Genomic DNA, 24,302 nt, shown 5'->3' with positions numbered 1-24,302 from the left:
TTCAACTTGAGCATACATTTTAGACTGATAGACTGAGGGAATGCTGCAGTGTCGGGGGTGTCATCTATTGAACCAAACATCAACCAGAATCTCCATCTGCCCTCTCAGATGGATGCAAAAGATCCCATGACACGATTTTGAAGAAGAGCAGGGAAGTTTCCCATGGCATCTTGGCCAACTAATATCACTGAAAGAAGATTATCTAATCATTGTCTTATTGCTGATCGTGGGAGCTTGCCATGCGCAATGTGGTTGCCACATTATTTACACAGTGACTACATTTCAAAAGTAATAAATTGGCTGTAAAGGTGTTTGGAACATCCTGAGGTTGTGATGGGGGAGGTAATATGTACTCAAGTTTTTCTCTTTTAAATGTGACATTTCCAACTGACACCTAGCCCTTCTAACACAAAAACTATTAGACAGGAAGATAGCAGCTGGCCAAACCAACCCGTTGCACACTGTAGTGATACCTTTATGCTTCACGCTACACAGGGTACAGGCAATTGAGCACCTCAAGCCTCTCCCTCAACTCCCCTTATTCACCTTTAGTCCATTTCGCAACAAATAGAAATTGATCAGTCTCAATCATGAAAGCTCCAAATAGGGCAGCACGATGGTGTTGTGCTTAGCACTGCTGCTTGACAGCGCCAGGGATCCGGGTTCCGTTCCGGCCTTGGGCAACTGTCTCTGTGGAGTTTGCACATTCTCCCCATGTCTGTGTGGGTTTCCTCCGGCTGCTCAGGTTTCCTTCCGCAGTCCAAAGATGTGCAGGTTAGGTGGATTGGCCGTGCTAAATTGTTAGTGTCTAAATGTCCAACAGTTAAGTGGGGTTAAAGAGTTACAGACGAGAGAGCGGGCCTCGGTAAGGTGCTCTTTCAGAGGGTCAGTGTAGACTTGATGGGCCAAATGGCCTCCTTCTGCACTGTAGGGATTCTGTGATTCTATGGTTAACCTCCTTGACCCAATTTTGCACATTACTTAGAATTAAACAGAACTAATTACTTAGAAATGCAACTTTCAGACAAACCGGTCTGGTGTTTATATTTCACACTAACCTCCTCCCACTCTACTTCACATAGTCCTATCAGCATTTCCTTCTATTCCTTTCTCCCTCGTGCACTTATCTAGTTTGCTCTTAAGTGTATCACTTCAGTTATTTTGTGCAAGAGTTAATTCCAAGTTCATATCACTTCAGGTAAACATGTGTCTCCTGAATTCCAAATCAAGCAAGAGGGCATTTAAAATCCCTTTTGGTTGAATATCTTATATTTATTTCCCTCTGTTTTAAACTCCCCAGCAGGTAGACGCATCTTGTCTATATTTACCTCATTCACATTTTTCCCTGAAAAGACATGGCTCTCATCTTAAAATTATACCCCCCTTTCTCCTTGATTTCCCCATCACGGGAAAGATTCTCTGCATTTCCCTATGGCATCCTTTTCACACCTACCCTCAATCTTCCAGCAGACAAACCACTGACCACCCTGACCAGGAAATATATCGGCCATTCCTGCCCTATCGCTGTCACAAAATCCTGACCTCCCTCACTCATAGCACTGTGGGCATACCTTCACCATAGGGGCTGCGTCAGTTCAAGAAGTCAGCTAACCGCAGGTGAGGGATGGGCAATAAATGCTGGCCTAGCCAGTGACGCCCACACCCCATGAATGAACGTTTTAAAATTGCCCACCAGTTTCCCAAGATCCTGTCCCAAACATGAGGCAGTTGACATTCGAGGGACAAGCATTTTTACAGCTGCATTCATAGCATGCCGTTCTCACATCATGGATTGTGAATGGATTATGAGGGCAGGTGAGCAGTCCCCAGCTATCCTAGCTGGCTCAGTGACAACGAGATTCCTGACGTTCATGTCAGGAATCAGATTGGAATAAATTTAAACCTAATTATCAGACCTCTATGCATGATCACTTGGCCCCCCCACCCTACGCCTTATTATATTATCCATTCGCCACGCTGAATTCCAACTGGTCTTCCATGGTGAGCACCTGACGGTAGACCTGCCGCAGGCCGTCAGGTGACTGCATTGCTTGGACGAAGAGGGTCATGCCCGAGTAGTACCCCGGCACTTCCCCGGTACTGCTCACTGGCAACGCTGGGGTGGGTGGGTTCTATTTTTACTTCCATGTACCGGGGCGGCCTTTAAAAATGGTGCCCCGAACTTTTAAAAACTGAAGTTGCTGGCAGAGTGAGCTCAATCAGAGCCTTACCCACCAGCATGACATCATAGGACCCGTCCCTTGGATTTTATTAAATTGCTAGCAATATAGCAGCGATGGACACTGATGGGGCCAGCAGCTTCAACGCCGCCTTCTCATCTGCTGCAACACACTGTCTCAAAAAGGGAAATTTGAACCTATAGATTTTTGGGAGAGTGGTGGAAGGTGGCACTGCGGGAGGAGTTGGCAGAGCTTCTGTTTGGGTCACGGTATCGTTTCAGCACCACCTCTTCTAATTGAATTGGCGGAAGGGACAGGAAGCCCCCGCCTCCCCTATAAAGTGCAGAGAACACAAGTGGAACCAGATCCTTCCCACTCCATTCTCTCCTCCTCCAGCCACCCTCCCAACCACCATCTCATCTCCAAGTTCCCATTTGACTGGCCAGATGTCTATCCAGTCGTGCAGTCTCAATTCTCAGGTATCCATGAAGTTTGGTTCTGAGTGTCACACGACTAAAAGAAAGGCAAGCCAGTGCACAGGAGGAACAGGGCAACACCGCATACAAGGTGTCAGAGCCCATTTTAACTTTCAACATGATGTAAACCGCTTCCTAAATCTCCTTTTGTCCCCCAGGCCACCCATTCACCCTCGACTCTTCACCCTGTCACCCCATCAGAGCGCACTGTGGCGTGGGTGACCAACATGACTCACCTTTCTGCAGACATCGAAAGCTCGCACCTGGAACGGGAAGAGTACAAATTAAGGGAATACTCCAAGTCGATGGATGAGAGCAGGCTTGACAAGGTGAAAATGGGTCTGTATTGGCAAGGAGGCTTGGTGTGTTGGGGAGTTAGAATTGCGAGGAGAGCAAAAATGAGAGATATTCCTGAGGCCCACTCTTAACATCAGAACAAGGCACTGTGACGACCTGCTGGCTGTCCCAAGGCAGCTCACAATTTGAATTTTGGGGTTACTACATCACCAGTAGGTTAGACAAGTCATGTAGGAAGGCAAGGGAGAAGCCAACAATTAGTAAGATGACCAAGAGGGGAGAAATTGGACAAGAGGGCGATCAGGCGAGGGAAACAGTTTACGGGGGAGACAATCAATGCGGACAGTGAAGGAGGGAGGGATCAAGAAGGGAATCAAGAGTGAAACAATTGAAAAGGTAGACAGCTGAGAGAATTGGGGATGGAGGGGCAAACCAGAAACTGAAGTGATCAACAGAGTGAGACCCAAGAAGGTGAAGAATGGTGGCCAGGGGCTTTAGTCAAGAGGAGCACCTCTTGAGCCCCCCGACCCCACATTCAATTATGTTTTAAGACATGCCTTTCTATTTACCGACATCCAGATTGGACTATTTACTGTAACACAGGCATTAAAAGGTGGTAGCATCAGCTGATTTCTGGGCCATGCTATTCCCGAAACTATCATGCTTGTCGAATTTTACAAGGAAAGCAGGCCCTTTGTGTCTTATTAATCACTTTCGGTCTTAACTTGGATGGCAGATCATATATGAGGTGACGCAGTGGTTGATGGGGAACCCAGGCATCTAGATTCAGAGGTAGACTGTGGCTGCCAGGGTGCAGCCTTCCAACTCGCCTGAGAAACAACCACAGCCAAACTATGAAAGTCGCAGCTCTTGTAGGCTCCTTGCCTAAAAAAAGTCAGTCTGCGCACCATATGTGTCAGAAAGGTGAGTGCCAATGTAACCAGGCACCCCCCCCACTCCCAGTCCTGTGGTCGTGTCATGATGTGACAGGTTATGTGTCATCTATTCCCCCTGTGACCCATTTCCGCAGGGGCAACAGACTCAGTATGAGGAGGAGATTCTTTCCCTGAAGGAACGGCTGCAGATGTCAAATCGTAAGCTGGAGGAGTACGAGCGGAGGCTGATGTCACAGGAAGAGCAGACAGGGAAAATCCTGCGAGAATACCAGTCACGCCTGGATGAGAGTGAGACCCGTCTGCGCCGGCAGCAGGAAGAGAAGGACAGTCAGATCAAAGGCATTATCAACAGGTAAACAGCGGACAGCCAACTTAACCATTTTTTTGGCCCAGAAACCTTCAGGTCCAGTGATGTTTAATGGCATTAGTATCGTCAAATTCCCTCGCTGACCCACATCCTAGGGGGATCACCACTGACCAATCTCAACTGAAATGCTGCGGCGGAGCAGGGTCAGTATGATGAATGGTTCACATTCTGATTTCCCAAAGCATGCCCGTCTCTGACAAGGCACTACTCAGCATGATGGTATACTCCCCAGTCAGATATGGTGATATAATGGTTATATGGACATATAATCCAGAGAACACGGGCTGGATTCTCCGTCGGCAGGATCCTACATTTCGCGGGCACTGCACTCATGCCCGCGGATTTCCTGTCAGCATGGAGGTGCCCACAATGGGAAACCACATTGGCCTGCTGCTGGGTCGGAGAATCCCACTGCCGGCAGGAGTGCACTGCACCAGGATATGGGTTCAAAACAATCTAGAAAAAGGCTGGTTAAAACAAAAATGAATCAGTTCACTAATATTGTTTTTTTTTAATAAACATTTTATTAAGGTATTTTTTGGTATTATAATGACAACACAATAAACAATGTACATGAAACTATAAACATAGTGCAAAAGCCGTCTCCCTCCCTTACAGGTTCCACCTATTATTAACCCCCTACTCTAAACTAAACTAAAACTAACCCCCCCCCCCCCCCCCCCCCCCCACTTCTGCTGACGATTAATTTTCCGCGAAGAAGTCGACGAACGGTTGCCACCTCCGGGCGAAACCTAACAGTGACCCTCTCAAGGTGAACTTGATTTTCTCCAAACAGAGAAAGCTAGCCATGTCCGATAGCCAGGTCTCCGATTTCAAGGGCTTTGAGTCCCTGCATGCTAATAGTATCCGTCTCAGGGCTACCAGGGAAGCAAAGGCCAGAACGTCTGTCTCTTTCTCCTCCTGGATTCCCGGGTCTTCCGACATCCCGAAAATCGCCACCTCTGGACTCAGCGCCACCCTTTTTTTTTTTAACATTGTGGACATGACATCTGCAAACCCCTATCAAAATCCCCTAAGCTTCGGACATGTCCAGAACATGTAGACATGGTTCGCTGGTCCTCCCGCACGTTTTGCACACCTGTCTTCCACCCCAAAGAATCTGATCATCCGGGCCATTGTCATGTGAGCCTGGTGAATGACCTTGAATTTTACCAGGCTGAGCCTGGCACATGTTGAGGACACATTGACTCTACTCAAGCATCCGCCCATAGACCATCCTCTATCTCTCCTCACAGCTCCTCCTCCCACTTGCGCTTCAGCTCCTCGGTCTGCATCTCCACTGACCCAGTAAGTTCCTTGTAAATGTCTGAGATGCTCCCTTCTCCTAACCACCCTCTAGAAACTATCCTATTCTGAATCCCCCTTAGCAGTAGGAGCGGGAAGGTTGACATCTGTTTACGTAGGAGGTCCCGCACCTGCAGATACCTGAATTTGTTTCCCCTCACCAACCCAAACTTCTCCTCCAGCGCCTTCATGCTCGGAAAGCTCCCCTCTATAAACATATCTCCCATCCTCTCAATCCTTGCTCTCCATCATATCCGGAACCCTCCCATCCATACTTTCCGGGGCAAACCGGTGATTATTACGGATTGGGGACCAGACCGATGCTCCCTCTGTTCCCACATGTCTCCTCCATTGCCCCCAGAATCTCAGGGCCGCCACCACCATGGGGCTGGTGGAGTACCGTGCCAGCGGGAACGGCAGAGGCACAGTCACAAACGCCCCCAAACTGGTGCCCTTGCAAGAAGCCACCTCCATACGCTCCCATGCCGACCAGTTCACTAATATTGTTAACCTGCAGTTCTTACCCAACGTGGCCTATATGTAACTCCAGTATGTTTGAAATCTAACTCCTTCCAAAGTGGCCCAGAGATGAACTTATAAACAATAAACTTCCTTCTTGGAGCACCTTCGCCCCTGGAGCACCTTTGTCACAGCTCTAGGAGTCTATGGCATGAACTGCAATGGTTCACAAAGAGGTACACCATCACCTTCTTCAGGTCAACTAGGAGTGGGCAATAATATTGGCCTGGCCAGCGACAACCACATTCCAAAAATAGAAATAAGTTGGTACAGTGTATCCTAACCAAAATATCCAAAGAGGGCACTGCCCAGAGTTTGATCTCATTTTTGCCCACCACCCACCAAGGAACATTCAATTACATAGGATATACAGCATAGAAACAGGCCATTCAGCCCAATTCCAGCTCTTATGCTACACTCAAACCTTCTCCAAATCTTCCTCGTCCAACTGTTATCAGTATAACTTCAATTCTTCTCATCTCATCCAACTTTCCCTTAAATGGATCTATACTTTTCACTTCAATCATTCCCTGTGGTAGCAAGTTCCACACTCTCACCATTATCGAGGTTGCTTGCAACACAACATCGCTTCCACAAAACTCTGGATGAAGTCAGTGTGCCAAATCAAAAACAGGGCGGATTAGATGCACAAGTGTATGCAAACTTTGCGTCAACATTAAACTTGTAGGGTAAACCTGGTCGCATGGGCTGGATTTACTGCGAGTGCGACATCCTCCTCCAGGGATATTCTTTTCATTCTCAAGATGAGTTTGGATGCTGGATTCATGTTTTATTTATAATCTAATCACATTGCTGGAACAATTGCTGTATCAAACCTTGGAATGTTTGATGGGACAGCGCAGAGGGAGCTTTATTCTTTATCTACCTCGTGCTGTAGATTAGATTTAGATTTGGCACGTGTACCGAGGCACAGTGAAAAGTATTGTTCTGCGTACAGTCCAGGCAGATCATTCCATACATGAAAAGCATCGGACATACGATAAATACACTGTGTAAGTACATGGACATAGCCATAGGGTGAACCATATGGAGTGTAATGCTACACAGTAGAGAAGATACGTGGAAAGATCAGTTCAGTCCATAAGAGGGTCATTCAGGGGTAACAGCGGGAAAGAAGCAGTTTTTGAATTTGTTAGTGCGTTTTCTCAGACTTTTGTATCTTCTGCCTGATGGAAGAGATTGGAAGAGAGAATAACCCAGGTGGGAGAGGTCTTTGATTATGCTGCCCGCTTCCCAAGCCAAAGGGAGATGTGTACATAGTCAATGCATGAGAGGCAGGTTTGTATGATGGCCCGGGCTGTGTTCACAACACTCTGTAGTTTCTTACGCTCTTAGCTTGAGCAGCTGCCATACCGGGCTGTGATGCTTTCTATGGTGCATCTGTAAAAATTGGCAAGAGTCAGTGCGGACATGCTGAATTTCCTTAGTTTACCAAGGAACTATAGGCACTGTTGTGCTTTCTTGGTCGTAGCCTTGAAATGTGTGGACCAGGACAAATTGTTCACGATGTGCACAGAGGAATTTGAAGCTGTCGACCATCTCCCCCTCGGCACTATTGATGCACACAGGGGTGTGTACAACACTTTGACCTCTGAAGTCAATGACCATCTCCTTAGTTTCACTGACATTGAGGGAGAGTTTTTTGTCGTTGCACCATGCCACTCGGTTCTCTAGCTCCCTCCTGTAGTCGACTCGTCATTGTTTTGAGATCAGACGCACTGTGGCGTGTCATCAGCGAACTTGTAGATGGAGTTGGAGCTGAATTCTGCCACAGTCATGTGTGTATAGGGACTGTAGTAGGGGGTTAAGTATGCAGCCTTGCAGGGCCCCGGTAATGAGGACTATCATGAAGGAGGGGTCTTTTTTTATCCTTACTGATTGTGGTCTATGGGTCAGGAAGTCGAGGATCCAGTTGCAGAGGGAGGAGCCAAGATCTCAGTTTTAGAGTTTTGATATGAGCTTGGCTGGGATTATGGTGTTGAAGACGGAGCTGTAGTCAATGAATAGGAGTCTGACGTAAGAGTCCTTGTTGTCAAGATGCTCCAGGGATGAGTGTAGGGCCAGGGAGATGGCGACTGCTGTGAACCAATTCTGGCGGTATGCAGATTGCAGTGGCCCAAGGTATTCTGGGAGTATGGAGTTGATGTTTCTCATGACCAACCTCTCAAAGCACTTCACAAAGATAGATTTCATGGCCACCTAGGTGGCCCTGCCCCGAGTATGTTTAATGGGACAGCGTAGAGGGAGTCTGAATCGAACCTGTCCTGGGAGTGGTTGATGGGAAGAGTAGAGAGAGTTTTACTCTGTATCTAACTCTGTGCTGTACCTGTCCTGGGAATCTTTTATGGGACGGTGAAGAGGGAGCTTGACTCTGTATCTAATCTGTGCTGCATCTGAACCTAACCAATAGGACTTAACGTTTCAGGTCGATGACCTAATGAAAGGTCGTTAATCTGAAACATTGAGTGCGATTCTCCGACCGCGTTGCACCCGGCCAATTCCCATTATGTCGGGATAATAGCAGGCGAGCCCTTTAATGGGGTTGTCGGCAGGCGACGAACAATGTGCGATGCGCCCTCACAGGTTGTGAACCAGATTAGCATGTTAAAATCACCAATTTAATATGCTGGGTTAGTTTGAAGCTGGATTCTTTTGTCTCCTGGTATTCTATCACCCCTCCGCCACCCCATCCACCCTCTCTTCCCCCCCCCCCCCAACAACTCCGGTGCAGCATGAAGCCGTTGTTATTCACTATTAGTCTCCACGCCATGGACCAGACATGATGGCGGTGCCGAGGAGGCTCGGAGGACTTTGGAGTCCCTGGGTGGTTGGGGATATGGCAGTGCAGTGCCTACCTGTCACAGTCAGGGTCCCAAAGCCAGTTGGCACTGCAGAGGGCAGTGCATATGGTGACCATCTAGCAGGGTGTCACTCACTTGGGGTGGGCGGAAACTGACAATGTTGCCCAGACACATTTTGAGATCGAGGCGCCCAATAGGGTGCCCCGATCTTTGTGAAGCCAGGCTTGGCAGCATGTTTAGGTCCAGCTAGCAGCACCCCCCCCCCCCCCCCCCCCGTCGTCCCCGTCCCCCCCCCCACCCCCCCCCCCCCCCCCCCCCCACCCAAAAGAATTTCCAAGTGTGGGTGGACTGCGATCAATTTGGATCGTGTTCATCGCTTGGGGCAATCACACATTGTTTTCTCTCCGTGTCTGCATGGGTCACATACCCACAACCCAAAGATGTGCAGGGTGATGGAACCATCAATTCAGCAAACACGTGTAGTTGGATCTGAGCAGAGGCTTTAATACACTTACAACAGAGCCATCCTATTCGTCGTTGGACTCCAGATGAAATGGCAGGCTGGCTCTAAGGCACTGATCTTTATACATCGGTCCCAGGGGGAGGAGTCCTGGGCGGAGCCCAGTACAAACTCTCGCGTACTCCCAGAGTGACTCCCCCTGGTGGTCGGATAGTGCAACTGCACTTACAATGGTGGATAGTGAACATATATACACGGAGTTATATTGGCAACTATATACAGCATTGATCTTACAACGGGTAGATAACGAACATATATACATGGAGTGATATTGGCAACTATATATAGTGTGAATCACATTCACCACACAGGGTAAATGGATTTGCCATGTTAAATTGTCCCTTAATTGGAAAAAAAATGAATTGGGTTCTTTTTTTTTTCAGAAAATATTTTATTGAGGCATTTATAATTTTAACATTTTAAATAACCCACAAAACCCCCACAATAACCAGGGATGCAAAGGCTAAAACGTCGGCCTCTTTCCCTCCCCCCCCACCCCGGGCTCCCGGATCTTCCAACACTCCAAATATTGCCACCTCTGGACTCGGAGTCACCCTCCCTTCCAGGACCACTGACATGGAATCTGAAAATCCCTGCCAAAATCCCCTCAGCCTCGGATACGCCGAAAACGTATGTACATGGTTCGCAGGACTTCCCCCACACCTGTCCTCCACCTCTTCAAAAAACCTACTCATTCGGGCCACAGTCAGATGAACCCTGTGGACCACCTTGAACTGGGTCAGGCTAAGCTTGGCGCATGACGAGGATGCATTAACGCTCTTCAGGGCCTTCTCCCATAACCCGACTTCCAACTCCCCTCCCAACTTCCTCTCCCCTATTGGGACCCCTTCCCACTCCATCAGTTCCTTATATATTTCTGAGATCCTCCCCTTCCCAACCCCTGCTTTTGACATCACCTTATCCTGAAGCCCCCTTGGTGGGAAGCGAGGGAAGCTCAGGACCTTCCTCCCAACAAAATCCCATACCTGAAGGTACCGCAACCCGTTTGCACCCGGCAACTCAAACTCCTCCTTTAGCTCCTCGAAGCTCAGGCAACCCTCCTGAATGGATCCCCAAATCTCACAGTCCCTGCCTGCTGCCAGCTCCTGAAGCCCCCCCCCCCCCCCCCCCCTCCCCCCAGAGCAAACTTGTGATTATTGCAGATCGGTGACCACACCGATGCCCCTCTGGTCTCATATGCTGCCTCTATTGCCCGCATACTCTCAGGCCTGCCACTACCACTGGGCTTGTGGCGTACCGAGCCGGTGAGAACAGCAGAGGTGCCATTAACAAAGCCTTCAGACTCGTGCCCTTGCAAGATGCCGCCTCCACTCGCTCCCACACTGACCACTACACATTTCCTAACCATCGATATATTAGCCGCCCAGTAGTAATTAATAAAGTTTGGAAGGGCCAAACCCACCTCTCGCGCCCCCGCTCAAGAATAATCATCTTCACCCTCGGGATTGTTCTGGCCCATATAAAACCCGAGAGCGCCGCATTCATCTTCCTAACAAATGCCTTGGGGCTGAAGGTTGGAAGATGCAAACAGCAATCACGGGAGGACTGTCATTTTCACAGTCTGTACCCTCCCCGCCAAGGACAGCGAGAGCACGTCCCACCTACACCAGCCCCCTTTCATTTGCTCAGTCAACCTGCCCAAATTTAGTTTATGAAACTGACCCCAGTCACTTGAATCCCCAGGTACTTGAATCTACCTTGCTACTGAAATCCCCAGGTACCTAAAACTCCCTCTCACCACTTTGAAAGGCATCTCCCTCAGTCTCCTCTCCTGCCCCCTTGCCTGGATCACAAAAACCTCATTCTTGCCCATATTCAGTTTGTAACCTGAGAACCGACCAAATTCCTCCAGTGTCCCCATAATTCCTGCAATTCCCCCCAACGGGTCTGTTATATAAAGGATCAAATCGTCCGCATAGAGTGAGACCTTATGTTCCGCCCCCTTCTCTCACTATCCCCCGCCAAATGTTCGATGCTCTCAGCGCCATTGCCAAAGGCTCTGTGGCCAGGGCAAACAGTAGTGCGGAGAGTTGACACCCCTGTCTTGTCCCCCGACACAGACTAAAATATTCTGATCGAACCCGGTTTGTCCTTACATTCGCCACCGGTGCCTGATAAAGCAACCGGACCCAATCCAGAAAACCCTGCCCAAACCCAAACCTTCTCAGGACATCCCACAAATACTTCCATTCCACCCGATCAAAGGCCTTTCAAGCACCATGGCAACCACCACCTCAACCTTGTGCCCCTCAGCAGACATCATTATTACATTTAGGAAAGGGCAGCAAGGTGGCGCAGTGGTTAGCCTGCTGCCTCACGGCACCGAGGTACAAGGTTCGATCCCGGCTCTGGGTCACTGTCCGTGTGGAGTTTGCACGTTCTCCCCGCGTTTACGTGGGTTTCGCCCCCACAACCCAAAGATGCGCAGGGTAGGTGGATTGGCCATGCTCATTTGCCCCTTAATTGGAAAAAGAAATGAATTGGGGACTCTAAATTTATATTTTTAAAAAAGTATTACATTTAGGAGCAGCCTAATGTTGGACGTCAGGTGTCTTTCCTTCACAAATCCTGTCTGGTCCTCCCCTATTACCCCCGGAACACAATCCTCTACGCGTGTGGCCAAGATCTTTGCCAGCAATTTCGTGCCACATTTAGCAGGGAGATTGGCCTATACGACCCACAGATCTCTGGATCCTTATCCCGCTTCAAAATAAGGGAAATCGATACCTGCGATAATGTTGGGGGCAGCACTCACAGCTCCTATGACTCATTAAAAGCCTTTGCCAGGAGCGGCCCCAACAGCCCGGAAAACATTTATAAACTCAACCGGGTATCCATCTGGTCCCGGGACTTTACCCGATTGCATCGCCCCAACACATCTATAACCTCCCCAAGCCCAATTGGGGCTCCCAAATCCTCCACCAACTCCTCATCTATCCTCAGGAACTCCAGCCCCCCAAAACGCTTCATACTCTCCTCCCCAGTTGGGGGTTCCGATCTATACAATTTACTATGAAATTCCCGAAACACATCATTCACCCCCCGCCGGATCCAGAATCACCTTCTCCCCCCACCCCCGTATCCCTCACTTTCCCAATCTCTCTTGCCACCTCCTGTTTTCTCAGCTGGTGCGCCAGCATCCTGCTGGCTATTTCCCCATATTCATACACCGCCCCCTTTACACTCCTCAACTGTCCCTCCGCCTTACCTGTGGACAGGAGCCTAAATTCCAGCTGCAGTCTCTGACGCTCCTTCAAAAGCCCGTCATCCGGAGACTCTTCCACCTGTAAAATTTCACCTACCAATCTGTCCAACTCAGTCCACTCAGCCTTCTCCTTATGGGCCAGAATTGAGATGAATTCCCCCTAATAATAATCCGCCTTCAGTGTCTCCCAAACCACCCCCGCCAAAACCTCACCCATGCCATTGATCCTTATATAGCCCCGAATGGCCTCCCTCACCCGCCATCTGGTCCGCTAGCAACCCCACATCCAACCTCCATTGTGGCCGCTGGGCTTTTCCTTTGCTGACTTGCAAGTCCACCCAGCGTGGGCCGTGGTCTGACACCACTATTGCTGATGAATATTCATCATCTATCACCTCAGCCAGCAGCGTCTTATCCATAACAAAAAAGTATATCCGGGAATACACCTTATGCACAGGGGAGTAGAACGAAAACTCCTTACTCCTCGGTCTCCCAAATCTCCACGGATCGACCCCCTCCATGAACCTCCGGAGCTCCTTTGCCATAGCTGATACCTACCCAGATCTACAACTCGACCAGGATCCAGGACCGTATTGAAATCTGCCCCCCCATAGTCAGTGTGAATCTAGGTCCAGGATCTTCCCCAGTACCCATCTAACAAACTCAATGTCATCCCGGGGCATATATATTCACCAATATCACGGCTATTCCCTCCAGCTTCCCACTAGCCATAACATATCTACCCTGCCCCGGGTCCGTTTCTATATTCCCCACCTCGAATGCCACCCGCTTATTAACCAAGATCGCCACCCCCTCATTTTAAAGTCTAACCCCAAATGGAACACCTGTCCAACCCATCCCTTCCTTAACCTAATCTGATCCCCACCTTCAGATGTGTCTCCTGCAACATAGCCACGTCCGCCTTCAGTTGCCTCAAGTGCGCGAACACACGGGCTGGCCCATTCAGTCCCCGAATGTTCCACGTAAGCAGCCTTGTCGGGGGCCCCCACCCCCTCCCCTGCCGATCAACCATAACCTCTCCTAGGCGAGTCTGGGGCCATGTCCTGCACCTCCCCTGGCCCGTCCTCGGGTGACTACGGTTATCAATCCTCCTCCTTCACTTTGAAAATCCCCTCCATAGTCAGCAGTATGCAGCCCCCGCCCATGGCGCCTAGCATCCTACTCCCCACTGATTCCCCTCCCCCCACGCTTAATGCAAACAGAACAAAGGCAAGAAGTAAAAACAAACGGACAATCCCTCCCACGGTCCGAACACAGAGGCACACCCCTCGTCCTTTAACAAAGCACTGTAACCCAGCCTAACCCCAAACAGAACCGAAAAAATGGAAAAAAAAACAAAAGAAACACAAACCCAAAGTTTTTCACAGCACAGTTCAGTTCTCCTCAATCAAAGTTTAAGGTCCACCTTCTCCTGCCAGTCCATTCTCCTTCACGAAGTCCGCTGCCTCCTCCGCTGAACTAAAGTACAACTCCCGGCCCCCATAGGCGAGCCGGGTACAGTAAATCAAACTTAACACCCTTCTTGTACAGGGCCAACTTGACCTTATTAAAGCTCGCCCTCCTCTTTGCGAGCTCTGCTCCCAGGTCTCAGTACACCTGAATCTCGCCCCCTTCCCAACCGCATTGCCATGTCTGCCTGGCCCACCTCATGATGTGTTCTTTGTCCAGGAACCAATGCAATCATTCCACTGTTGCCCTCGACGGCTCACCCCCTGGGTTTTGCGCAGCAGTACCCTGTGGGCCTGATCCATCTCCAACAGCCAGTCAAACGCACCTTCTCCAAGCAGCTTCTTCATCACCTTCCCAACATTCGCACCCACATCCGATCCTTCAATTCCCTCCGGCAGACCCACGATCCGGATGTTCTGCCTCCGAGAATGATTCTCCAGGTCCTCCACTTTCTCCAGCAGTCACTTCTGCTGGTCACGCATCAGCCCAATTTCTGCTGCCATCAAGATGGACTGTTCCTCCAACCTTTGGAACAGGTGATTAAGGCGGCAAATGGAGTTTTGTCCTTCATTGCTAGAGGGATGGAATTTAAGACTCGGGAGGTTATGCTGCAATTGTATAAGGTGTTAGTGAGGCCACACCTGGAGTATTGTGTTCAGTTTTGGTCTCCTTACCTGAGAAAGGATGTACTGGCTGGAGGGTGTGCAGAGGAGATTCACTAGGTTAATCCCAGAGTTGAGGGGGTTGGATTATGAGGAGAGGTTGAGTAGACTGGGACTGTACTCGTTGGAATTTAGAAGGGTGCGGGGTGATCTTATAGAAACATATAAAATTATGAAGGGAATAGATAGGATAGATGCGGGCAGGTTGTTTCCACTGGCGGGTGAAAGCAGAACTAGGGGACATAGCCTCAAAACAAGGGGAAGTAGATTTAGGACTGAGTTTAGGAGGAACTTCATCACCCAAAGGGTTGTGAATCTATGGAATTCCTTGCCCAGTGAAGCAGTTGAGGCTCCTTCATTAAATGTTTTTAACATAGCTAGTTTTTTGAAGAATAAAGGGATTAAGGGTTATGGTGTTCGGGCCGGAAAGTGGAGCTGAGTCCACAAAAGGTCAGCCATGATCTCATTGAATGGCGGAGCAGGCTTGTGGGGCCAGATGGCCTACTCCTGCTCCTAGTTCTCATGTTCTTCTGCAGCCCGCCTGCATCCTCAATATTACCTGTCTCTCTACAGATTTTTGTATCATCTGCAAACTTAGCACAGTGCCTTCAATTTCTTCTTCCAGATCATTAATGCATATTGTGAAAAGTTGTGGTCCCATCACCGACCCCTGAGGCACACCACTAGTCACCAGCTGCCATCCTGAAATAGACCCCTTTATCCCCACTCTCTGCCTCTGCCAGTCAGCCAGTCCTCCATCCATGCCAGGATCTTACTCTTAACACCATAGGCTCTTAACTTATTTAATGGTTTCTTATGCGGCACCTTATCAAAGGCCTTCTGCAACTCTAAATAAATCACGTCCACTGGTTTTCCTTTATCTAACTTCCTTGTTACCTCCTCAAAGAACTGCAACAGATTTGTCAGACATGATCTCCCCTTGACGAAACCGTGCTGACCCGGTCCTATTTTATCATGCACTTCCAAATACTCTGCAATCTCATCATAATGGACTCTAAAATCTTTCCAATGACCAAAGTCAGGCCAACCGGCCTATAATTTCCCATCTTCTGCTTCCCTTCCTTCTTAAACAACGATGTTACATTAGCCACTTTCCAGTCCTCTGGGACCCTCCCTGCCTCCAGTGATTCCTGAAAGATCACCACCAATGCCTCCACGATCTCCTTCAGTTTCCCCAGAACCTTCTCCATAGTGGTCACTGCACTCACCTCTGCCGCTTGATTCTTCTGGAGCTCTGGCATCCCACTGGTGTCTTATAAAGACCGTAAGACCATAAGACATAGGAGCAGAATTAGGCCACTCGGGCCATCGAGTCTGCTCCGCCATTCAATCATGGCTGATATTATTCTCATCCCCATTCTCCTGCCTTCTCCCATAACCACTGATCTCCTTAATTAATCTTCCACCTTGAACACTGATGCAAAGTAACTATTCAGTTCCTCTGCCATTTCTTTATTTCCTATTATTACCTCTCCAGCCACATTTTTCAGTGGTCCGATGTCCATTTTTGCCTCTCTTTTACCTTTTATAAATTGAAAAAAACTTTTCCTACCTTCTATTACTCGCTAGCTTGGTCGGGAATCCTGATTGGGCGGAGAATCCTGCGTCGGCTCAAAAATGAGATTAGCGCCAGGTGGCAGACTCAATCTTGGGTCCCACCCCGCCGACTATAATGGGATTCGCGGCCCACGTTGGCAGGAACATGCAAAGACCTCATATGCATTCACTTGAATACGAGTAACGGGTTCATTGCCCGAATTCCTAGCAAACATCATGTTATGCTCCGCCCCTCCCAGCCAGGGTGTCACGGAAGTGATTTGGTTCAAGTATTTACAAACGGGTTTGTGGTGCCACCAGCCTTTTCCAACAGAAATCAGTATTCCAGATTCCAAAAATCAGTATTTTGGCAGTAAAACCAGTATTTTCATTTCAAAGAAAACATGGCCACCAATCTGAAGTACAAATCTAAAACAGAAATGGAAAATGCAAATCTAATGCTATTACATAGATGTACATCATGAGTGGATGTTTTCAAATTAAGTTTCAAACATTTAGTCACTCTAATAATGAAAAATGCTACAATACTGCACGGAGAACAATGCGGCAGGATTTAAATTACCCATTTATGAGTTTAAATGATTACGAAAGGATTCCTGATTCCCAGAGAGCACAATAGAACCAAAGGCTACCTCCCTAACAACTACCAAACATTTTAAAATTGCATCACATCACACCATACAATTTTCAATGCTGCACAGGCCTTCGATGATATAGATAGTCTACACATGTGATTGTGTAATCGACCCTCAACGTGATTTTTCAAATCGCAATAAAGGTTTGTATTGGCACCTCTATGCGAGACCACGCGAAGGATCGCACGCATGCTCTGTAGAGTGTGTAGGTGGGGCGTGGAGAGATGAGAGCATGGGGCCTCCGCACAGGTCCGGCAGCAGCCGTCGCCAAGGAAACCAGTCTCTACAGTGAGCGCTGAATGGCAAAACGTTCAGCGAGGAATGCATCCACTTGTCAGTCAGCTCTCCCTCCCATTATAGGGAGCTCCCTCTTAATCTTTTTTCTTCCCTCTAAAAAAACTCCTCCTCTAGCTTAAATTACTCTCCTTAAGTATGGTGTATCAAATTTGTCCGAGGGCTGTCGTGGATTTTGTATTTTCACGCAAGAAATCGTATTGTCGTATTCGAGCAGATTTTCAGTATGAAATATGGAAAATCCGTGCTAGCTGGCAGAGCTGAGGTAAGTACCTTTTTCAATGTCTTCGGCCTTGCTGGGGGGTGTATGCCTGGAGCTCTTCTGATGGGACGGTCTGCACCTGAATCATTATGGGACCAGAGTCCGGGCAAATCGCATAACCCGGGCTGCAGATAGGGCTTTAAATGAAATAATGGGGACAGATTCAGTTGCATGGAAAATTAGAAAATCAAAGTTAAAGGAGATGGCCACTGTCTATTGTTTAGTCCAGAGATTTGGAATGTTGCTGGCGCATTCTTCATTCCAAATGGCTTGACCTTAAATTGACACAGACCATTGGCGTCCTGTTTGATAAAGGTACTTGCCAATATCCTTTAAGTACGTCAAGTTTGGTAATATACGTTCTTGACCCACCTTTTACACACAGTCTTCTAAACGAGGAATTGGGGATGAAACTCACTTTGTGACTGCATTGATCGTTCTATCATCCATTCACAAACTTTGTGTTCCATCCAGCTTTGGTACCATGACAATTGGCGACTCACTTTGATGTTTAAGCATGTTGTCGATCTCCTCTTGTACCTGTGCTAACTTTAGTGGATTGAGTTTGTATGGATGTTGTTTAATGGGAATAGCATTTCCAACATCGACATCATGCAATTACTTTTGTACTCCCTAATTTGTTCCCACATAAATAATAATATTAACAATCTTTATTATTGTCACAAGTAGGCTTACATTAACACCACAATGAAGTTACTGTACAAATCCCCTAGTCACCACACCCCAGTGCCTGCTCGGGTACCCAAAGAATTCAGAATGTCCAATTCACCTAACAGCACTTCTTTTTGGGACTTGTGGGAGGAAACCAGAGCACCTGGAGGAAACCCACGCAGACACGGGGAGTACGTGCAGACTCCACAGACAGTGACCCAAGCGGGGGACCCTGGCACTGTGAAACAACAGTGCAAATCACTGTGCTACCGTGCCGCCCGTACAGTTAGCCAACTTTCCAGCCTGAGTTACTCTCTCCCTATGGTCCAACAATGTAGTCTCCGACTGCTGACTCGCCAATTTCTCTTAAGTGGTCCTCTAACTTCAAATGACCAAAAATGAATTCAAATGGACTGAATTTTTTAAAAATTGGAGCAATTTGGAGTGGCCAATCCACCTAGCATACACATCTTTGGGTTGTGGGGGTGAAACCCACGCAAACACGGAGAGAATGTGCCAACTCCACACGGATAGCGACCCAGATCTGGGATCGAACCTGGGACCTCAGCGCCGTGAAGCAACAGGGCTAACCCACTGCGCCACCGTGCTGCCCTAAATGGACTGAATTTAACTGATTCATTAGGTGCATTACAAATAGTACAAATGGAATTCCTTTATCCCAATCCTACTATAGGCCCTCTTTAGAGTTTGATGCCATCTTTCTAATGCTCATTGTGATTCCACATGATACGCCGTGAGTTAAATATCTCAATTCCTATGCTATCCATAACTTCCTTGAATAATTTCAACATAAAATTGGATCCTAGATCTGTCTGAATTTCTTTTGTTAGTGCAGATCTAATAAAATTAATTTGGTTAGCTCCTCTACAACCCTCTGAGATGTAATGTTTCTTGGATTGGATTTGTTTATTGTCACGTGTACTGAGGGACAGTGAAAAGTATTTTTCTGCGAGCAGCTCAACAGATCATTAAGTACATGGGAAGAAAAAATACATAATAGGGCAACAAGGTATACAATATAACTACATAAGCACCGGCATCGGATGAAACATACAGGGTATAGTGTTAATGAAGTCAGTCCATAAGATGGTCATTTAGGAGTCTGGTAACAGCCGGGAAGAAGCTGTTTGAATCTGTTTGTGCGTGTTTTCAGACTTCTGTATCTCCTGTCCAATGGAAGAAGTGAATAAGTCAGGTGGGAGGGTCTTTGATTATGCTGCCTGCTTTCCCCAGGCAGCGGGAGGTGTAAATGGAGTCAATAGATGGGAGGCAGGTTTGTGTGATGGACTGGGCGGTGTTCACGACTCTCTGAAGTTTCTTGCGGTCCTGGGCCGAGCAGTTGCCATACCAGGCTGTGATGCAGCCAGATAGGATACTTTCTATGATGCATCTGTAAAAGTTGGTACGGGTTGATGTGCATATGCCGAATTTCCTTAGTTTCCTGAGGAAGTATTGGCGCTATTGTGGTTTCTTGGTGGTAGCATCGATGTGGGTGGACCAGGACAGATTTTTGGAGATGAGCACACCTATGAATTTGAAACTGCTACCATCTCCACCTTGGCCCTGTTGATGCTGACAGGGGCGTGTACAGTACTTTGCTTCCTGAAGTCAATGACCAGCTCTTTAGTTTTGTTGGCATTGAGGGAGAGATTGTTGTCACTGCACCACTCCACTAGGTTCCCTCCTGTATTCTGACTCGTCGTTATTCGAAATCCAGCCCACAATGGTCATATTGTCAGCAAACCTGTAGATGGAGTTGGACCCAAATTTTGCAATGCAGTCATGTGTGTACAGGGAGTAGAGTAGGGGGCTAAGTATGCAGCCTTGCGGGGCCTCGGTATTGAGGACTATTGTGGAGGAAGTGTTGTTCATTCTTACTGATTGTGGTCTGTTGATCAGAAAATAGAGGATCCAGTTGCAGAGTGGGGAGCCAAGTCCTAGGATTTGGAACTTTGATATGAGCTTAGCTGGGATTATGGTATTGAAGGCGGAGCTGCAGTCAATAAATAGGAGTCCGATGCAGGAGGCCTTGTTGTCGATGCTCTAGGGATGAGTGTAGGGCCAGGGAAATGGCGTTGGTTGCGACGGTATGCGAATTGCAGTGGATCAGGGTGTTCTGGGAGTATGGAGGTGGTGCGCTTCATGATCAACCTCTCGAAGCACTTCATTACGACTGAAGTCAGGGCCACCCTACAGTAGTCATTGAGGCATGTGGCCTGGTTCTTCTTTGGCACCGGTGTAATGGCGATCTTCTTGAAGCAGGTGGGGACCTCGGAGTGGAGTAGGGACAGGTTAAAGATGTCCGCGAATACCTCTGCCAGCTAGTCCACGCAGGCGCTTGAGTGCACGACCAGGGATCCCGTCCAGGCCCGTCGCCTTCAGAGGGTTCACTTTCAGGAAGGCCGATCTGACTTCGGAAGCTGCGATGGTGGGTATGGGTGAGTTATGGGCTGCTGGGGCATTCGACAGCGGATTGTTGGTTCCCTGCTCGAACCGAGCACAGAATGCATCGAGTGCATCGGGGAGGGGTGCGCTGCTGCCGGAGATACTGCTCGGCTTCGCTTTGTAGCCCGTTATGTTGTTTAGTCCTTGCCACAATCGCCGAGAGTCTGTCTGTGACTCTAGCTTGGTTTCTTAATGGAATTGCCACCGGAAATCTAGTAGTCAATTATCCATTACAGTCAACAGATATGGATATCCACTTGTAGGTGGTGGATGAAGCCAATATCTTTAGTTCAAGCAATTTGGTCGAATTGCAACAGAAAGATTCATTGATAAAGCAGTTATATCAGAAAGCATGTACAGAAATAGAATCTGAGTGTACACCAGAGTGTTATAACATTAGAAATAGTATTGATGAGAAAATGGAGGCTTCTTCATATTCAAGCAGATGAGAAATGGGCAGAAGTTCATCAAGTGGTATTATTGGTGAGTTATAGAAAAGAGGTTTTGCAGGAAAAAAGAGGTTTTGCGGCTAACACACAAGGTTCCAGTACGAGATCAGTTGAGTAAGGAAAACTCAAGCAAAAATACAACAATATTTTTGTTGGCCTGGACTGCACAAGGATGTAGTTGAATTTTGCTGTACATATCACACTTATCAGGCAGTAGGGAAACTTCAGGCGGTATTCAAACCAGCACCTTTAACCACTAACCATCTGATCAAACAGGTTTACTGACAACTAAATCTTCACCTCTGGGAAGAACCTGCTCATTTGGGCAATGGTTAAATAGGCTGTATACCACTTTTAGCTTCATTATGCTTAGCCTTGCGCATGTGGAGGTGGAGTTGACCCTGTGCACTTCACTCCAGAGTCCCCACCTTATTTCAAACCCCAAGTTCTCCTCCCACTTCTCCCTCGTCTCATCCAGGTGGGTGTTGGCCCCCCCTTAGCAGTGGCCCGTACATGTCACCACAGTTCCCCTTCCCGGAGATGTCCACTTCCACCAGATCCTCTAGCAGTGATTGTCGTGATGGTTGTGGGTATGTCCTTGTTTCCCTTCATAGGAAGTTTTTGATTTGTAGGTACCTTAGCTTGTTTTTCTCTGTCAGCTGGAATCTTTCTGTCAACTCTTCGAACATTGTTAACCTGTTGTAGGTATAAAAATCCCTAACTTTCAACGTCCCCCCCATCCTGTCTCCATCTTTTGAAGGCGGCATCCATAATTGCCGGCGTGAACCTGTGGTTATTGCAGATGGGGGCTTTATCGGACATTTTAGTTAACGAAAATGCTGTCGCAGTTGGTTCCACGATTGCAGTGTTGCTACCACCACTGGGCTCGTAGAATATTTATTAGGTGGGGACGGGAATGCCGCCGTGGCTAGGGCACGGAGGGAGGTCCCTCTGCAAGAGCCCTGCTCCATAAACACACACTCGGTTTCTGGCTCCTTTACCCATCCCTTCACTCTCTCTGTGGTCGCTGCCCAGTGGTAATATTGTAGGTGTGGGAGGGCTAGGCCTCCCATGGATCACGCTCTCTGCAGTACTATCTTTGGGATTCTTGCATTCTCTCCCCCCCCCCCCCCCCCCCCCTTCCCCCCCCCCCCCCCCCTTGCCACTCCAGGGTCCACTGAGCTTCGTCACCTGGAATGGCGTGGGTTTCCTGCAGGAAGCACACCCCGTACTTTCTGTCTCGAAGGATAGAGAAGAACTGGAAACGGCAATGTGCGTCCTTGCTGCCGTTGATGTTGAGGCTGGCTATGGTTACCTCCAGGTCAGTAGTTTATCCGTGTATCCGTCACCAGTCACGCCCCCTCCACTCCCTCAGGACCCCGGAAAGGAACAGAACAGCTTGGCGCTGCTCCCTCTCTGGCATAGACGTGGGTGGACACGAGGAGCAGCCCCAGATTTCCCAGCTGTCCAGGGCCAGCCGCACACAGTCCTGGTGACCATGATGTTTATTCAAAAATGCTCGGAGTTCTCCGGAGGAGATATGGGGAGACTCGGCGCCGGGTGTGAGGGCGCCCTCTGCCTCACTGCAGAGAGTGTCTAAATCCTGCTCCTCACCCATCACGGAGCAGCCTTCCTCCTCCGAGCGGTCACCATCTGAGCCCGAGTCCCCCACCACATGGAGTGTGGCGGGCGACACGGGCCCACTGGCTAGCCCGAGGCCCGAGTGGATCCCACCCCCATGATCGTCCTCAGGCGGGTCCCTCACAGGCTCCCCCCACAATTCACGGTCTGTGGGCGGCAGCGTCTCCGACCCCGCCTCCTCCGTCGATGCTGGGCCCTCGGAGAGACCCGGGAAAACCCCCAAGAACAGCTCCGGGATGGAACCTGGGACCCCTGGCATCGTCTGCACGTTTGTGGTGAGCTGGGAGCCTTCCCCGCCGTCGCCCGCCCACGACCCGAATATATACGGGCTCTGGTGGCTGCCGCCGGCCCCCAGCGACGAACAAAAGGAGGCGACCGGGGAGTAAAACTCCACCGGGCGGAACGAGCACTCGGGGGGGTCACGTCTCCGCCCGTGTTGCCCACAGTTGCGGCGGAGATGCCCCAGCCCTCTGCAGGCATGGCACTGCATGCCATCCGCTGACCAGAACACACTGTGGTCCTCCCCTTGGTGGGAGACCACGAAACCTCCCTCCGTGACCTCCTCCCGGGTCAGGTGGATGAAAACCTGACAGCGCAAGGAGTATACATGGCGGAGGGAGGGGTCCTGAAGGCCGAGCGTCAGTGGTGCCACCCCGGACCTGACCTCCCCCAATAGGTTGAGATGGGGAGGAGGAGCTCGGTGGTGAGGTAGGGCTGGACGTTAGAAAGGGTGACATGCTCAGCAGTGGCCTCCAGCGGGTCCACCGCCATGTGTGTCCCGCCCACCGTGAGCCCCCTTTCCAGTGCCCGGTAGACCGCCTGCTCGGCCCGCAGGAAAACACGGCCTTGCCGTACATCCGGCAGGCGGCTACGATGGCCGAGGGGCCGACAACCCCGGCCATCGCACGGGTACACGCCTCGATGGTCATGGTGTGGTGGGCATAGCACTTCACCCCCAGTTGCCGCATTAGTAGGCGGAAGGGCATGGGGGCCGCAGAGGCAGCAGAAGGTTGAGAGGCTGCCACCACCGCATAAGTGCTTGGCCGCCCTGTCCATGGCAGAGTGGAGGATGCCCCAGAGGTGCTGACTATGCCCACCCCTGATACGACCTGGCCGTGCGTAAAACAATAAAAGGGGAAGGAGGTAGGGACGGGACACCTTAAGCACAGGTGCCACAAGGGAATGCCCTGCAGAACAGTGGGGCAGCGTTCTTCAGCCGTCGAGGGGCCCAAGGTAACGTCCAAAGCTTCCCCACTCCCGCCTCAGACAGAGGGGTGGGAGGACAGAAGGCTGGGCCTGCAGCCCTGGATGGTCCCACTCCTACCTCAGGCAGAAGGGTGGCAGGACAGAGGCAGGCAGCAGGGTCTTCACCCCGGGAGGGGCAAGGCAATAGGCCCTAGGTGGTCCCACTCCCACCTCCAGCAGAGGGGCGGGAGGACAGAGGCAGGCAGCAGGGCTTTCACCCCGGGAGGGGGCCTGCAGCAAAAGGCCCCTGGATATTCCCACTCCCACCACAGACACAGGGCTGGGAGGACAGAAGGTGGGGCAGGTAAAGGTTGGGGATT

The 24,302-nt window shown here is 49.5% G+C and overlaps 1 protein-coding gene across 2 annotated transcripts in view; it reads left to right on the top strand.

Annotated features, from left to right (window-relative positions):
* LOC119976187 (ras/Rap GTPase-activating protein SynGAP-like) overlaps positions 1-24,302 on the top strand; it is a 506,239-nt gene that overhangs the window by 125,733 nt on the left and 356,204 nt on the right. For both annotated transcript variants that reach the window (XM_038816494.1, XM_038816493.1), the window contains exons 11-12: positions 2,815-2,985; positions 3,984-4,201. In XM_038816494.1, the coding sequence (XP_038672422.1) occupies positions 2,815-2,985; positions 3,984-4,201 (389 nt within the window). The remainder of the gene's footprint in view (positions 1-2,814; positions 2,986-3,983; positions 4,202-24,302) is intronic.

Source organism: Scyliorhinus canicula, chromosome 13 (genome assembly GCF_902713615.1).
Source record: "Scyliorhinus canicula chromosome 13, sScyCan1.1, whole genome shotgun sequence".
NCBI classification, from domain to species: domain Eukaryota; kingdom Metazoa; phylum Chordata; class Chondrichthyes; order Carcharhiniformes; family Scyliorhinidae; genus Scyliorhinus; species Scyliorhinus canicula.
This window is presented reverse-complemented; position numbering and strand designations above follow the sequence as displayed.